General features: G+C 37.7%; 1 protein-coding gene across 3 annotated transcripts in view; it reads left to right on the forward strand.

Moving 5' to 3' along the window:
• The first annotated feature begins 705 nt into the window (after positions 1 to 705).
• IMPG1 (interphotoreceptor matrix proteoglycan 1) overlaps positions 706 to 17109 on the forward strand; it is a 108184-nt gene continuing 91780 nt past the window's right edge. For 2 of the 3 annotated variants that reach the window (XM_036871859.1, XM_036871860.1), the window contains exon 1: positions 865 to 931. In XM_036871859.1, the coding sequence (XP_036727754.1) occupies positions 865 to 931 (67 nt within the window). Of the gene's footprint in view, positions 932 to 17109 lie in introns of all 3 variants that reach the window. The other variant, XM_036871858.1, reaches the window with a different exon arrangement.

Here is a 17109-nt window from a genome sequence, read left to right on the forward strand (position 1 = left end):
AGAAGATATTCTTAATATTCATTATTTGATAACGCCTGAAAGTGAAAAACAAAAAAATAGTAATAGAAGCGTACTATTTAGAGGTGCAAATGAGGCTACTAGAAGAATTAGCTTAAAGAATTAAAAGTGGTTGCCTTTGAACGGAGGGAGGTATGGCACCATTATCTTTCACAAATCTTGTAGAACTATTTGACTCTATACACTCTGTGCATGAATAACAAATTTTAAAAATGTAAACCAGACTTAAACCAGAAAGGTCATCTGTGTGTAATGCCAGAAAGAAAGCAATTTACAAAGCAGGCCATTTCTATGAGAATGGAGACAGATTTGCTACCTCTGGAGACAGACATATCGACTAACCATATACTTCCAGGGGTGGCAATTAAGCTCTTTCAGTGGATGTTCCTTGCGCATGTCATTTTGGAAAATATTTGACCCTAACTGTCAGCCTTCTTCTGCATTTGGCCGGACTTCCCCTGGCTCTCTGTGTCCCTGTAACAGGTGAATAACTAAGGAAGAAAAGCATTCCTTCTGTCTGTGGACACTTGTTTATAATGGCATTCAGGGTCCCCTAGCTGGGCTGACAGATGCTCCTCCAGAAGGTTAATGAGATAAAGTTTCCTCCAGCTGGTCCTTAAGCAGAGATTACACCTAAGGGGAAGATAAGGAGATTATTCCAGAAGCAGGCACTGGCTCATGTTCTTCATAAATTAGCACCCTCATAAAGGTAAACCAAGAAGGTTATCCTCACTCAACTAATATCAATATTTCACTATTTTTCATATTTCTGTCATTTTATTTTTTTAATGAGACTTGGGACTGTTCTGTGATTGTTACCAGAAGTACCAATGCACAAAAGCCAGAATGCATTTGGAAACTAGAAGGGCTATTTTTGTTCTTTGGATTTTTCTCCAAGTTCAAGGAATCAAAGGTAAGTTATTTAAATATTTGTTTATTTTTTAATTGCTTATATACAAAATCTATTTACAGAGTTGAACATTCAAAATCAAGAGTCACCACTGTATCTCAGAGGGCTCGTATATGGTAGGCCTTGAGTAAATATTGATTGATTGATTGAATGATTGTCAGAAATGGTTTTCACTTGTTGAATATTTATTTTATATTTGCATAATATATGTATTTTTATATATATTTTATATTTGCATCTTAAGTGCAATTTATGTTAACAAAATAGGAGAGATGAATGCATCCTATTTACTCTTATAAAACATTGAATACAAATACATAACATTAATGTCAATAAAATTAGTAGGTCCATGAAAAAAATGAAATTAATACTTTGTCAATTATGATCAAACAAAAAATGTATTCCTTACCGTCTCATAGTTAAATCATTAGTTATTTTCCCTTAGAAAATAGCAAGTGTGCTTCATCTTCAGAGTCCGTGATGAGGACCAACTCAGAAACTCAGTTGCTTGTAAAGTTGTATGCGTAAAAGAACAAGCACTGCAAGTTTTTACAGCAAATCTTCAAGTGAACCTAAAATTAAAGCAAGCCACAAAACAGGTGTATTTAAGAAAAATAATGTACTAAAAATAACTTGTTGAAGAAAGCTTCACTTTTTTTTAAGTATAAGGCTGACCATTATAACATAATGTTTTAAGACATTCGAAATCAATAACGTTCAGTTCTTCTTTAAGGATGACTAGCTTTGGACAATCAACCTTTTAATTGAAGCATTGGTCTTAAAGTGCCCATAGAAAAGTAAAACACATAGTTGGTTGCATTTTTTAAGTCACAAAAATAACAGACCTGTCAGTTATAAGTAACATTTTAGTGGTTGCATCTGGAGAGAGAAGACAATTTCTGGAAAAGATTACATGAAAATTCCCTTTATGTTTTGCTACCTATAACTGATAATGGTTGGAGAAAAAGTTTACTTACTTGCCTTTCAATTTGTCAATTATATATTAATGTTTACATTTATAAAAACATTTTAATTATAAACAAATGATGGGATTCCAGTATATTCTGAGCTTAATCTGCTGAAGCACACCAATTTGTCAGTTTCAGAAACTTAACCAGTCAAATCAGCTTTGGTTTTGTTCGTTTAATTAATTATGTTAACTAATTTAGCTATTTTCTCTATTTTCATATATTATGTATCAGCTATTACAATTACAAATAGCATAATTACATATAGAAAGTTAAATGAAAGAAGCTCACCAAAAAACTACAATTTGTTATATGCCTATATCTATGAAACAAACTATTATAACTGCATAATAAAAAATCTTTACATGGTTACTTGTTTGGGGCTTTTTATTCCATAAGAACCTCAGATCTGTGAATTTCTGTTAATCTTTAATTAGTGAGGTCCAAGGGTAATTAGAGTTTATGTACTTCAGCCAGACCCATTTCCCATTTTTGACTAACCATTATGAGTGTATTTACATAGAAAATGCTTTTGGAAAAGAGAAGAGTTTAACTCAATACAACTAGCTGTTGACCATAAAAACTGGGTATTTAAAGTCAAGAATTTCTTTTTAAAAAGTTATGGATTATTTGAAAAATCAAAAGATATGGAAAATTACCCATAGTACACCTATCCAAACACAACCTATGCTGGCACCTTCATATGTTCCCTCAGTCTTTTTTCTATGCTTATTCAATCTTTACATGATTGCAGTCTACAGCACACACAATTTTATATGAGGCTTTTTGCACATCTTTTGCATCAGATGAATGGTCTACATTGCTATCTTGCTTTGACAAGCATCATTTTATTGGCTGCATAATGTTCCTTTCAGTTGATATCATGATTTGCTTTATCTAAATACTTAAAGAAAGAGAAAGAATTGTTTCTAATTATATTGTTATTATGATATTAAGATATTCATTGCAATGAATATCTTTGTGCATAAGCTCTCTCAGTATTTAAGATTCCTAGCATAAATTCACTAAAGTAAAATTATTGGGTCAAAGCAATATAAACAGTTTCATGGTATTTGATTCATATTGCCAAATTTCTTCTCAAAAGGTTTCCTATGTCGCTAGGTAATTTTTCCCAATTTGATTCCACAAGTGGAGTGTTTGCAATGTACCCAACACAGAATATTAACAGATTCAGAGATATGTCGATATTTCAAAAGGTTTCCTTTAAGCTTTGCAGATTTCAAATGTAGTTTTTCCATTGATACATAAAAATGAAATGGTTTCGATTTCAAAACATTCATTAAATAAATCGTTTAGTGCAACAAAAGACAGTTCAATAGTTTCAAAGAACAATTACTTCATCTAGATACCAAGCGCCTCTCTTCAGTTTTCATAATGTGGATGCCAGTTATATCCTATGTGTACAGCACTGCTTTATTCGCTTACCTTTCCATTTCCCATAAACAATTTCATCTAATTGCTTGTGACATTCTGAGGTGTGGGAGAAAGAGAAGAGAGAAAAACCACCCTTAGCAAACCCTAAAATGGCAATGGTGTTTATACAGAGTATGGGCTTTTTGCATTATATTTGGTTATACTAAATGAAACCTTAACTAAGTTATTATTAGCTCACCAAGGTAGGGTAATTTATTTTAGTAACTGTGAAATGTCAGGAAATTTGCATTTGAAGACACTCCAGTTCTTGCTAATTCTTTACTACTGGGATATGTTCTCGTTTCATAAAATTACCCAGGAAGTTATTTTTCCTCATTGCGGCTCCATGAACGGAGAACAAAGCTTCATTTATATACCTGAGATAGCTGCCCAATGACAGTCACGTTAACTTTGCAGCTCCTATATTTTATCATCTCTGCTACAGTGTCAGAACAGTGTAATTCAAAAGGTTGAAGGCAGATATTTTTCTTCAGTTATACCTGAAAAGATGTCCTTAAAATCAGTCATGGAAATTGAAGACACTTTGTGTCCAATTGAACAAACCATGGCAGCACACCTCACTCAGACCATTTATTAGATTATATGCTTTAAAAAGAAAAGGCGATTGCTGCCTTGTGACCCTTCCAGGCTTATTTTGCTGATCACACTGAAGGACTATTATATGTGTGAGCTAATTAGGCAGCGTTGACAGGACCTATTGCTTTCGTGGCCATTTCCATCAATCATGAGCGAGCCACCACCTTAAGTATCAAACATATTTGCATGCTAATCCTGTATGCAAATTCAGATCCCGTATACCTTTGGTGCCTCAGCCATGTTCACAGATCTTATGCTGTTTTAAAATAATCCATTTGAGGCAAACCAAGAAACCAGTTTGTTTTTCACAATAGTCTCTAGGTTTATATTATAATTCAGTAGGTATTTGGAAATGACCATAGTAAAAGTCTGGTTTTCAGCAGCCATTGGGTCTGAGCTCCCTGTCTGAGACTGAGACACATTCTCACTGGGATTTTAGCCTCACTAATCAAGAGCACCATGGCAGATGGAGCCATTTTAATAAGGGAGGGAGCGTACTTTTTGTTCTGGATCCAAGGCAATCTGCATGCTGAAGCTTATCCTACAGAGGGTTGATATGGTTGACTGGCAGAACCGTGGTAATGAGAATTCATATATGGAAATGCCACTGTCAGATCTGACCTACAGCGTGCATCGTTATGATTATTTATTGAGAATGTACTCCCACTGCTGCCCCTCTCTTCTGGCCACAGTGAATGTGGGAAGAATATGAAAGAGCTGCAGAACCATGATAAATACTTCTAAGCATATGGTTGTATTCAGTAGATAAATATTCTCCCATTTACATTCAGCCATTCTTGAGGAAACTGTGTCTTTCTGCGTGCCTTTATAAAGGCATCTTCTTTCATTCCAACTTGGGTTTCTCCATCCAGCCATCTTTAGACCCCCTCACTCACCACCGCCCACATCTATTTTCATAATTGCTCCCTTAGGAAAAGGGCTAAAGGAAACTAAGCCAAGGAAAGAGAACTTCCAAAGTCTCCCCGATGCCTTCAGAATCAAGTCCAATCATTTCATTTGAGGGTCCTTACAATCCGCCCCTGCCTTCCTTTCCAGCCTTACTTGTAGAGCCTGCATGAGTCCATGCCATGGCTAGACACATTGTTTTCTGCAGATCTCCTTACTTGGGAAATATACACCAAGAGTGTACAAAACATGTATGTGGTATTTAGAGAAAAATAATAACATGCTCGCTTCCCAGGTTAAATAATAAAACATTAATAGTATCTTAGAAGTCCCCTGTCTGCTCTGCCAGGATCTCATCCCCTTTACTGTCATGAATCTTGTGTTAATCATGTCATTGCTTGCCATTAGTGTTTCCACCCATAGATGTATTCTCTAAACAGTATATTAATATTTCTTCATTTTGTTTGTGTATTTATATAAGTAACCTATCTCATGTTGTGTGTGTTCTCCTATGACTTAGTTCTTTGGCTCAACATTATATTTTTAAGAGTCATTCACACTGTTGCATACATCAGACCCTGAGGCAAGAGCTTACCTGCTACTCTTCATTAGGGAGTGCATTTTCAGGGAACCAGGAGGAGAAGAAAATGAGGGATGAAGCAGTGAAAGAGGGAAAACCAACATAAAGATGCCTCACCAAACTGGCCAGCACTTGGTGTCAAGTGCGACCAATGGCTGATTTCAAGGGACCATCTTTAGAGACTACAGGATCTCCAGATTGTCCATGAGGTTGGGAGCCTAGGGGTAAATGGAGAACAATTCATAAGAGATCTCCTCAAAAGTTCACCTCAAAGGACATTAACTTCCCTGCACTTCCAGTGTACCCGTCCATGGACCACGGGTGGGTCTTGGTGCTTCTCACGCCTCAGCAGCAACAGAAAATCCTGGGGCAGGAGAAACAGACACCGTGACACAGCAAGAGGCAAGGAACTGTGTGGGCTTGTGTCTCCCATAATGGGTCAGAGCTTATGAAGAGCTGGTCTGAGAGACAGGTGAGGCTAAGAGGGCCTGAGATGACGCTTGAGAGTTGTCTGGGACATACTGCTGCCTGGTATAGATACACCGTGTATTCATTCTTCTGTTGATGGACTTTGCATTACTTACAACACTGGTACAGACATTCCCAATTGTCCCCTGGTGCTCTCCAGGAATCTCTCCAGCGTCTAGCTCTCTCTTTCTCTCTCTCTCTCTCTCTTCTGAGTAGGAGAGAAATCATTGTGTCATGAGGAATGCATGTTTTCAGTTTTACCAGGTGATACCAAACTGTCTCCCTAAGTGTTTGTGCCATTTGGAGTGCGAATCCCTTTGGCTCCAAATCCTCATCCACACTTGTTATTGCCTGACTTTTTATTTTTTGTCACTCTGCATTGGGGGTGAAATAGTATCTCAGTGTGGTTTTAATTTGCATTTCTCTGATTACTAATGAAGTTCAGTATCTTTTCCTGTATTTTGGGGTCTTTTGTGCTTCCTCTTCTAGAAAATCCTTGAACAAGTATTTTGACCAATTTTTTCATTGAGATGTATGTCTTCTCTTACTGATTTGGAGCAGTTCCTTTTAAGTTGCAGACGCCAACCCTTTTGCAATGATGTTCCCTTTCAAAAACCTTCTGTCACTTTGTAGCCTTGCCTTCTTACTCTCTTAATGGTATAGCCTTTGATGAACACACATTCTTAATTTCAGTGTTGTTGAATTAGCCTTAGTAACTTCATATTCTCCTATATTGTCTTATAAAAGACGTTTTGTTTTTCATACTTAATCCACGACAATTTACTGTGTGTGTATGTGTGTGTGAAGCAGGAAAACAATTTCTTTTTTTTTTTAAATACTGATAATCAATTGTTTTAGCACCACTCAATGGATAGTTTCTCCTTTTCTCTCTGCTCCATGATGCCTCTTCTGCCATGAACATGGGTTTGTTCATTTTTTTGTCCCTGAGCTAATACCACATTGCTTCAATTATTACGAATTTATAATTATCTTGAAATCTTGTAACCATGTTTCCCTGGCTTAGTTCTCTTTCTACAGGAGTGTCTAAGCTATTCTTCACTCTCCACTCTTCCCGAATACATTCTAAAATTAGCTCACCAAGTTCCACAAAAATCCTTATGGAGGTTGAACTGGAATTGTGTTGGATTCATAGATGAATTTGGGGGAAATTGATACCTTTAGAGTGTTAAGTCTTTCTACCAAGAACATGGAATATCTCCCCTTTTATTAGTACCTTACAATTAAGTTGCATAATGGCTTTTTAAAGGGCTCCACATCATGGACTTATCCCTAGCCACTTGATATTAATTGTGATCATGTAAATGGCATCCTTAGTACATTTTTTAAACACCTTTATTGGAGTATAGTTGCTTTACAATGTTGTGTTACTTTCTGCTGTATAACAAAGTGAATCCGCTATACATTACATATATCCCCATATCTCCTCCCTCTTGCATCTCCCTCCCACCCTCCCTATCCCATCCCTCTAGGTGGTCACAAAGCACCGAGCTGATCTCCCTGTGCTATGCGGCTGCTTCCCACTAGCTATCTATTTTACATTTGGTAGTATATATAAGTCCATGCCACTCTCTCACTTCGTCTCAGCTTACCCTTCCCCCTCCCCGTGTCCGCAAGTCCATCCTCTACATCTGTGTCTTTATTCCTGTCCTGCCGCTAGGTTCATCAGAACCATTTTTTTCTTTTTTTTTAGATTCCATATATATGTGTTAGCATATGGAATTTGTTCTTCTCTTTCTGACTTACTTCACTCTGTATGACCGACTCTAGGTCCATCCACCTCACTACAAATAACTCAATTTCGTTTCTTTTTATGACTGAGTAATATTCCATTGTATATATGTACCACATCTTCTTTATCCATTCATCTGTTGATGGACACTTAGGTTGCTTCCATGTCCTGGCTATTGTAAATAGTGCTACAATGAATATTGTGGTACATGACTGTTTTGAATTATGGTTTTCTCAGGGTAAATGTCCAGTAGTGGGATTGCTGGGTCGTATGGCAGTTCTATTTTTAGTTTTTTAAGGAATGTCCATACTGTTCTCCATAGTGGCTGTATCAATTTACATTCCCACCAAGAGTGCAAGAGGGTTCCCTTTTCTCCACACCCTCTCCAGCATTTATTGTTTGTAAATTTTTTGATGATGGCCATTCTGACCGTGTGAGGTGATACCTCATTGTAGTTTTGATTTGCATTTCTCTAATGAATAGTGATGTTGAGCATCCTTTCATGTGATTGTTAGCAATCTGTATATATATCTTCTATGGAGAAATGTCTGTTTAGGTCTTCGGCCCATTTTTGCACTGGGTTATTTGATTTTTTGATATTGAGCTGCATGAGCTGCTTGTAAATTTTGGAGGATAATCCTTTGTCAGTTGCTTCATTTGCAAATATTTTCTCCCATTATGACGGTTGTCTTTTCATCTTGTTTATGGTTTGCTTTTAAGTTTCATTAGGTCCCATTTGTTTATTTTTGTTTTTATTTCCATTTCTCTAGGAGGTGGGTCAAAAAGGATCTTGCTGTGATTTATGTCATAGAGTGTTCTGCCTATGTCTTCCTCTAAGAGTTTTATAGTGTCTGGCCTTACCTTATTACATTTCTATGTAAAAAAGTAATTGGTTTTATATTCCAGAGCTTTGCTGAACAATCTTTATTCTGAAAATTCACTAGCAATTCTTTGGAGTTTTCTCCATTATATCATTTGTGAATAAAGAAAATTTGAGTTCTTTCTATTCAGTCTTTGTATCATTTCTTTCTCTATATTTTCTTACTGCCCTTCATAGGCCACCCAGTATAATGTTAAAGAGAAATGCTGATTGCATGCATCCTTTCTTTGTTACTGATCTTGAAGAGAATTCTTTCATAGTTCACCATTAAGTATGATGTTTGTTTTAGATTTTGTGTTTGTTTTGTTTTTGAAAATTCCCTATATTAGGTTGTAAAAAAAAGTCCCTCACTATTCCTAAGAGTTTTAATCATGGATAAATATAGAAATGTATTGTGTACTTCTTCTATTTCTATTGAGATTACCAAATGGTTTTTCTCTTTTAATTCATTAATGTGAAAAATTACCTTAATAAATTTTCAAATATTAAACCAACCCTACATTCCTGAGATAAGTCCAACTTGGTCATGACCTTTTTTCACACACTGCTGGATTCCAGTTGCTAATATTTTATTTCAAATTGTTACATTAATATTCATAAGCAAGATTGGACTATGCTTTTTTTCACATAGTTTCCTTGTCAGGTTTTGTACGAGCTTGTATGAAAATAAAGTTATTTTTTCCATGAATATTTGATAGAACTCTCTGATGAAGCTAAAGAGTTATATTTATGAAAGGATATTTGACTACTGAGTCAATTTTTTAGAGGTGATAATAATTAGGTTTCCTGTCTCTTCTTATATTCATTTTGGTAAGTTGTATATTTCTAGAATTTATCCATTTCATATAAAATTTCAAATTTATTGACAAAACATTATTCATACCCTCTTGTTAAGTTTTTCATGTCTATAGAAAATATAATGATGTCCCCCTTTTCAATCCTGATAGTAATTAATTGTGTGTTCTCCTTCTTATGTTTTTTGTTTCTGTTATTAGTATTTTCAAAGGAAAAGTTTTTGGCTTTTATATGTCTTTTTCTTCTTTTTTATGTTATCTTCTCTTTTATATTTTATTAGTCTCTACTCATCTTCTTTTCTTGTATTTTCTTTTATTTTTTTTCTTTTGTTAACCTCTTGAGCTAGATGCTTAGCTCATTAATATTTAGCTTTTTTCTTTTTCTAAAATAGGCATTTTAATGAGATAAATTTACCTTTCAAGTACTGATTTAGCTATATCCCACAAGTTTTATTATGTAACAGTTTATCATTTGATAAAGATATTTCTAATAACCAGCATGATTTCTTCATTGACTTATGCGTTATTTATATGTTTCTTTTTTGATTTCCAAACATATAGGGAATTTTCCAGTTGTTTTTTAAAACTGATTTTTAGCTTACTTCTTTGTTGGTCTGAGAACATAATGTACATGCATTATAGTCCAATATACAGTCAATATTTGTATGTTCTCCCTGTGCTTGAAAATAAAGTATTTTTATATATAATATAAATATATACTATATTATATTTTGTTTTATAATGTTCTATATATGTTCATTAAGTCAATTTTAGTTATGTGTTCAGTCCTCTGTATCTTTATCGATTTTTTTCTGCTTGTTCTATCAGTTACCGAGAAAGATCTCTTAAAATCCACCTGCTATCATTGTTGATTTTACTTTCTTTATTGTTCTGTCAACGTTTGCTTTATATATTTTAAGGTAATATTATTAAGTACATAAAATTATAACTTGTTACATCTTTCTGATGACTTTAAAATTTTTACCATTATGATGTGACTATCATCATCTTTGTAATGCTTTCAGCCAAATAAGGAAATGTGTCCACTGATGTGTTGGAACTGGCCCATACTGACTTACAGGAGCCAGTTGCTCACATCTCTTCCCAACTCTGTGTTCAATAATAGCACATCGGTGGCTTGAAATCAGCCACGGGAGAGTTATAACACAGAAAAATTGGCAAATGTTGCAAATCAGGCCTTCTCATCCAACCCTAAGAGCTGGTTATGGAACATTTAACAGCAGACCTCTGACCTCATTAGATATTAATATAGCTATACCAACTTTCCTTTGATTAGTGTTTGCATAATATAACTTTTTTCCATCCTTTTAATTTCAACTTCCCTATGTCTTTTCATTAAATGTGTCTGTTAAAACAGCATATAGTAGAATTTTTTAAATGTAGTCTGACAATCTTTCTCTTTTAACAAAAACATTTTGTCCATTTATATTTAATGTGCCCCAAATATTGCATGGGACATACTTACACTAAAAATTTTAAAATTTACATAGTTGTTTATTGGAAATTCAAGTTTGACTGGGTGTCCTATATTTTATTTGCTAAATCAGGCAATCCTATTCCTATCTTATTCCTAGCCCTAAACCTCAAAATAAAATGGTACCACATCATAATAAGAGCTAACAATGTGCTAGGCCTTCTGCAATATCATGACACCTATTTTCTCATTTAATCTTCAAAACAAAACAGAACTATATAACATGCAAACATTAATCCAAATCTATGGTGTTGGGATTATCGCTATACCCCTTGTAGGTTAGAAAGTTGAAGCACATCGAGATTATTTGCCCAAGTTCAGGAAGTGGCTCAGGAAGGCAGAGCTATCTTACTGTAACTTCAGCCCCACAGGTACTCAAGATGAAGTTCATCTTTCTTCTCTGCAAGAACTGTGATAGTTTATCATGCATAAGAAAGGCAGAGATGTATAGCTGTTTAACCTGTTTAATCTGTTCCAATTCTGCTCTCTTTGAGTAGCTACAATATCATTCTTTTGTGGCAATATATGCAAGAACACTGTACATGCAATTCTCTTTACTCAGAATTCCCAGTACACTCCAAGACCAGGTTTACATGAGACCGCTAAAACTTAAAAGTAGCTGTTTGATAGTTTGTAATATTAGAATTGTCAGCAACAAAGAGATTCAGAAAACAAAGATGCTGGGCTAAATTAGCTGATTCTGATACGAGTACTTCAGACATGGTTAGAATCTAATGAGATAAATATGCCCCAAATATGTAGCACCCCTAGGAATCACAGGGAGAAAGACACCAGCACAGCTGGAACCAAAGGAAAGTGGTTAATGTGTCCCATAAGCAAATCTATCTTCCTGCCCCCTGCTACTTCCTCAGTGCACTCCCAGCTTCTGAAGTTAGCTTCCTCCTAATTTGGGGGATTTTTTTATGGGGTCTTGGTAGGTCTTTGTGATTTCCTGCTACTTGTCTTCCCCACCCACTTCCAAGCAGATTGTGGACAGACTCTGCCTTCAGCTTGTGAATGACCTGGTAGTGTTGTTCCAGCAAAACCCTTTAGTTTCCATGTCATTCAAACTTTCTGTCAAGCCAGGCTAGAAAAATGCTCTGAAAACTATCACATCACATACATTTGTGAGGTACAACTCATCATCCGCAGATCTCAGATTAACTTGTAAAATTCCATTCTGATTCTCTTATTCGTAACCTGTGTATTTATTTAAACTCCACATTCTTTTTCTTTTTTTTTTTTTTGATTTTTAAAAATTTATTTATTTATTTATTTATTTTTGGCTGTGTTGGGTCGTTTCTGTGCGAGGGCTTTCTCTAGTTGCGGCAAGCGGGGGCCACTCTTCATCGCAGTGTGCGGGCCTCTCACTGTCGCGGCCTCTCTTGTTGCGGAGCACAGGCTCCAGACACGCAGGCTCAATACTTGTGGCTCACGGGCCTAGTTGCTCCGCGGCATGTGGGAATCTTCCCAGACCAGGGCTCGAACCCATGTCCCCTGCGTTGGCAGACAGATTCTCAACCACTGCGCCACCAGGGAAACCCTAAACTCCACATTCTGAAACCAATGGAGATGGTGCCCCCAAAATTTACATGATGGGTTAAAAATTGGGAAGCAGAAAAAGGTTAGTAGAAGTTAAGTTAGTGTAAGGAAGAGATGATTAAAAGTGGCTTAACAGGGTTGGTCCTACACGGATACGGAGAAGGTACCTGCCTATCCAGGGTGATTTGAGGGGTACTAAAACATCCAGCTGCTGGGGAAAACACTGTTTCTCTCTGTCAGCTCCTGAAAACAAGCCTTAGCTAGGCTAGCCAGCAACTTCAACATAATTGTTCTCACCTCAGTTTCACATCCTGTTTACTCAGGATCCTGTTGACCTTATCCTGTTGACCTCAGCACTAAACCAACTCCACTCACCGTTTTCCAAAGAAATATACTTTACAGTTAGTCACAGCGTATAGAAATATCCTACTCTTCTGACTTTCAAGACTGGCTTATTTGGGGGAGAAAGGATTTTGCTGATTTTGCTTATGTATTCATGTGAAAATCATTTACAATCCTTCACATTTTAAACTTCGCCGCTAAAATGCTCAAGTAAATTTAGCACCGCATGAAGAAGCTAGGTGTTGATACTGTGGTTTCTCACAACCTCTGACACACGAATGCAGACCTTGAGGGCACTTGAGAGTCAAGGGCATCCCATGGTCCTGAATTGCAGCAGAAACAGTGCCTCTGGAACCGGCAGGTGCCTGTGAACGGGCCTTGGCCAAGAGGCTTATTGTGAAGGATTCCTCGCCTTAGATGAAGGCAGGCTATGAGCCCTTCAAGCTACCCCAGGACAAGTGCCTCAGTTGCGTTGCTCTCCTTTCTGAGGACACAGATGGCAGGTCTTTTTGCAGTATGCTCCTCCCCCTTCCCAACATCTTCCTCTGTCTCCCCACAAAGGGGTGGGAAGCGAGCACCCATTTTTGTTCTGGGTCCAAGACCCTGCCCAGCTGGACCCCTGCTTCTCCACTCCCTGACACCTACCAGACGTGAAGAGCTCAGGACCCCACCTGCTCACAGGTCATCCCCCGGGGGCGCAAAAGAGACCACCCCCTTTCTCTTTCCTTTTTTGGAAATCTGTAATTAACATTTTCATAGATCTTTGTAGATTTTTCCATGTATATGAACAGATAATTATTTTATAAAAATTGGATCAACAAAATATATTTTCATACCATTATTTTTAATGCTTGTCCAGAATTCTAATGAACTCTTTTTTTTTTAACTTGGTAGGTATTTTTATTTTTGTTGTTTATTTCTTTTTCATTGAAGTATAGTTGATTTGCAATGTTGTGTTCATTTCTGCTGTACAGCAAAGTGATTCAGTTACACATATATATATACATTCTTTTTCATATTCTTTTCTATTATGGTTTATCCCAGGATATTGAACATAGTTCCATGTGCTCTACAGTAGGACCCCATTGTTCCCCTTTCTCTTTTCTACTTCTCCCTTCAACTTCCGTTGGGTCCCTGCCCTCTCACCAAGCCGCATACGCCCTCAGCAAAATTTCTCGGCATCTCACCTACAGATTTGGTTCTTCCTTTTTTTTAGTGCAGTGAGATGGACTTATCAATACATATGTATCCATGCAAATACATAATAGAATAGAAGATAGCAAGCTTTACTTCTTACAATGGTTTTCCAGGGTCCTAACCCTTTCCTTCTGACGTAGCAAATGCAATGGCCAAACCTATTTTTGCAATGTGAAGAAAACTAGTGCAACTGCTCTAATGCTTTGAGAGAAGGGGGCACTGATTTTCACCCTCAGCAGCGGGTAGTGGTGTGGAGACAAGGAAGGCTGCCGTGGCACCCAAGTTTCCAAAGCTTCAGGGAGGGCAACGGTGTGGCATCCACCCTGCATCACCGATAATCAGTCTGTAGGCTATCGTGAGACTGCACTGGTTTCGTATCTCATTACAGAAAATCACTGAAATTTTCCCTAATTTCTATGGTCCTCTTTTCCAACATTTACTCGCTTGCAGCAGGCATGTCAGGATGGAATTTCACTGAGAGCTACACCTAGGAAGATAGAGAAGAAAGCAAGACGTAGGAGCTCTTGTCATCTCCACTTGATCATGCAGAAGACAGTGTGCTTAAAATCCATGCAATTTTCTGGAACAGCATTAAGCAAGTGTTCAGTACATCCGCGTAATTTTTGAGGCGTGTTCGGGTATGTGAAGCACAATGTACGTTTAGTTCCCTTGCTCTTTAGAAGAAAAAAAATTCAGGTGGGTAATTGAGCATTTCCACTAACAGAGGGGCCGGATTGGGATGTAACAGATCACAAGCAAGCTGAGCGTTTGCAAAAAGGCCAGAACTGCTTACTCTTTTTTGGTAAGGTCTGGAAAGCATATGCAAGATTAAATTTTTATTTTTTAGGACTTCCACTTATTGATTTGGTCCTGGAGTGTTACCCACTTTCTCTCTGTGGAGTTCTGTTCTTCAAATGGAGATTTTTATTCTGGAGGAATTCCAGTAACTTCTGTCTCCACTCCTGTTAATTCATTCATTAGGACATCGCAGCCTTTTCCCTTAGGAAAACATAATGGGTTCACTAAGTGCTTTTACCAGTGGCTGTCACTCTCATAACAATACTTCCGCTAACGCCCCTTTCTCCTTTTTCTGTTGTCTGTTACTGTCACTATATGTGAACAGTAATCCTAGGTTGTAAGCCTGCAGGGTTACATGCAGAGAAAACATTCCTCTAGAGGAGAGAGTCTGGTGAGAACTGGTCCAAACAGGCTGGTAAAGATCCACTTGAATACATAACCAAGAAAAAGGCTGCCTGGTGGGCAAGGTTGAGCCCTGAAATGGAAACTTTGTAAGCAATCTATGGTTGGAGGCCAACTTTGGTACAGGAAGGAAAAGAAGAAACTCTTCAGTGATGTAATAGGGTGGTGGTTTCCAGGATGCCAGCCAACATCAAGGCCCTACCAGCCTAGAACCTAGAGTGGAAAAGATACTTTTGACTGAAGGGCTAACCTTCACGTGAACTAGTGGACATGTTTAGGCAATGCTTAGACAATCTAATTTTAACACAATAAATGAAGGGGCAAAAGCCCAGTATTTCAGAGCTGCCTCTCCACCCCAGCGAGATCTGACTTTTTCTTAGGATAATGTAATGTTTGAATTCAGTGTTTGAATCAAATGGTTGTTCATTAATTTCCCTTTCTGTACATTTGGACATTTCCAGACTTGTCACAGCTACCCTGGGTGGCGGGATCTGGGTCACCTCCAGGATTGAGCTGTTACAGAAATTTAATTTAAACCCCAGTTTAAACCTTCGGTGTTGACCACCTTCCCCGGTCTGCTGGAAGTTGCCTGCCTGTGGACCTGCAGTCCTCTTCCCGCCGCCTAAATACTGATATTTCCCGTCTGCCAGGCCTTTCAGGAGAACCTCCCAGCTCAGTGGGAGTCCGTCCCACCATGCTACGTCTCAGCCCTTCCCCAAATGGTCTGTTTTGCTGCAAAATCACAACCTTCACCACCACCCTCATCAACAAATGTCAGTACTGAACACGCACCATCCCAAAGTCAAAGAACTGATTATTGGGGTTCCGTTTTCCAACCTTCAGCTCTCATAATATAATGTGTTCGATAGCGACACCTTCTGGTGAAGTGTCACAATAGCATGTTGAATACACCGGGCTCTACGAGCACACTGCAAACATCAAAATAAATAAATAAAAATAAATAAATAAATGAAAAGAAGGAAGGAAAAAAGAGGAGGGAATGAAGAGAGGAAATGTTGATAGCTTTGCATGTGGTGTCAGGGGAATCCTCCCTCGCTCATATAGGACCTTGCTTTGTTTCAGGAAAGGAAGTAAAAACAGATCTTTCAGAGAGTTTTGCTCTAAGTGCAAATAGAAAAATGGGTCAGTGGCTGGAGGGAAAGTGATATCAAGAAAGAATCTTTTAGGTAGAAGGAGAAAATAATAGAATGTTTGCAGGCTGATAGGAATGATCCAGTAGAAAGAGAGAAAAATGATTCAGTAGGTGAATGAAAGGAGGGTTTCTGGAAGAACGTCCTTGCAAGGTGAAAAGGCTGGGATCCAGTGCATAAGTAAAGGAACTGGGCTTAGACAGGAGCACGGACCAGTCATCAGATAGTCACAGGAGGGAAAGCAGAGTATCTGAGCACAGATGCAGCCAGTGAGTGGACGCAGGGCTGGAAATCCGAAAAGTTATCTTCTGGGTCCTCCTGTTCTCAATAAAATGTGAAGCAAGGTCATCAGCTGAGAGTGCGAATTGGCAGGAAGTGCAGGAAGTCTGAGAAAAGTTGTGTGTAGTTCTCCAAGAGAGAGGGAGAGAAATTCAACGGACCAGAGAAATGTAGTGTGATATTATTGAAGGATCATAAATTTAAAGTGAGTCCTAATGATTGTTTTTCTCCAACCTTGTTCAGCTACTAGGGTGCCCGTGAGGAGAAGGCAAAGAGTGGTATTTAACCCTGGTTATGGTTTTGCCTGTCAGGTACAATAATGGAGGCAAGAGAGTGGAGAACTCGTCCTCCTAAAGAACCAGGCAATATTAATACTCTTTCCTATTGATACCTATGTTTGTAATTGGCTCCATTTAGTATTTGTTTGTTTGTTTACTCTTGGATAAATTGAAAGATTCTGGGGATGCTGATTTTACTAAATTATACTTTGTGTATAAACTGTCTCCTTTCTGTTCTTTTGGTTTTCATTCACAAAGGAACTTGGAGAGCCTTCTTTAACAAAATGGGAACTTAAATCTCTGTAAGCCACATGCTGGAG

Source organism: Balaenoptera musculus, chromosome 12 (genome assembly GCF_009873245.2).
Source record: "Balaenoptera musculus isolate JJ_BM4_2016_0621 chromosome 12, mBalMus1.pri.v3, whole genome shotgun sequence".
NCBI classification, from domain to species: domain Eukaryota; kingdom Metazoa; phylum Chordata; class Mammalia; order Artiodactyla; family Balaenopteridae; genus Balaenoptera; species Balaenoptera musculus.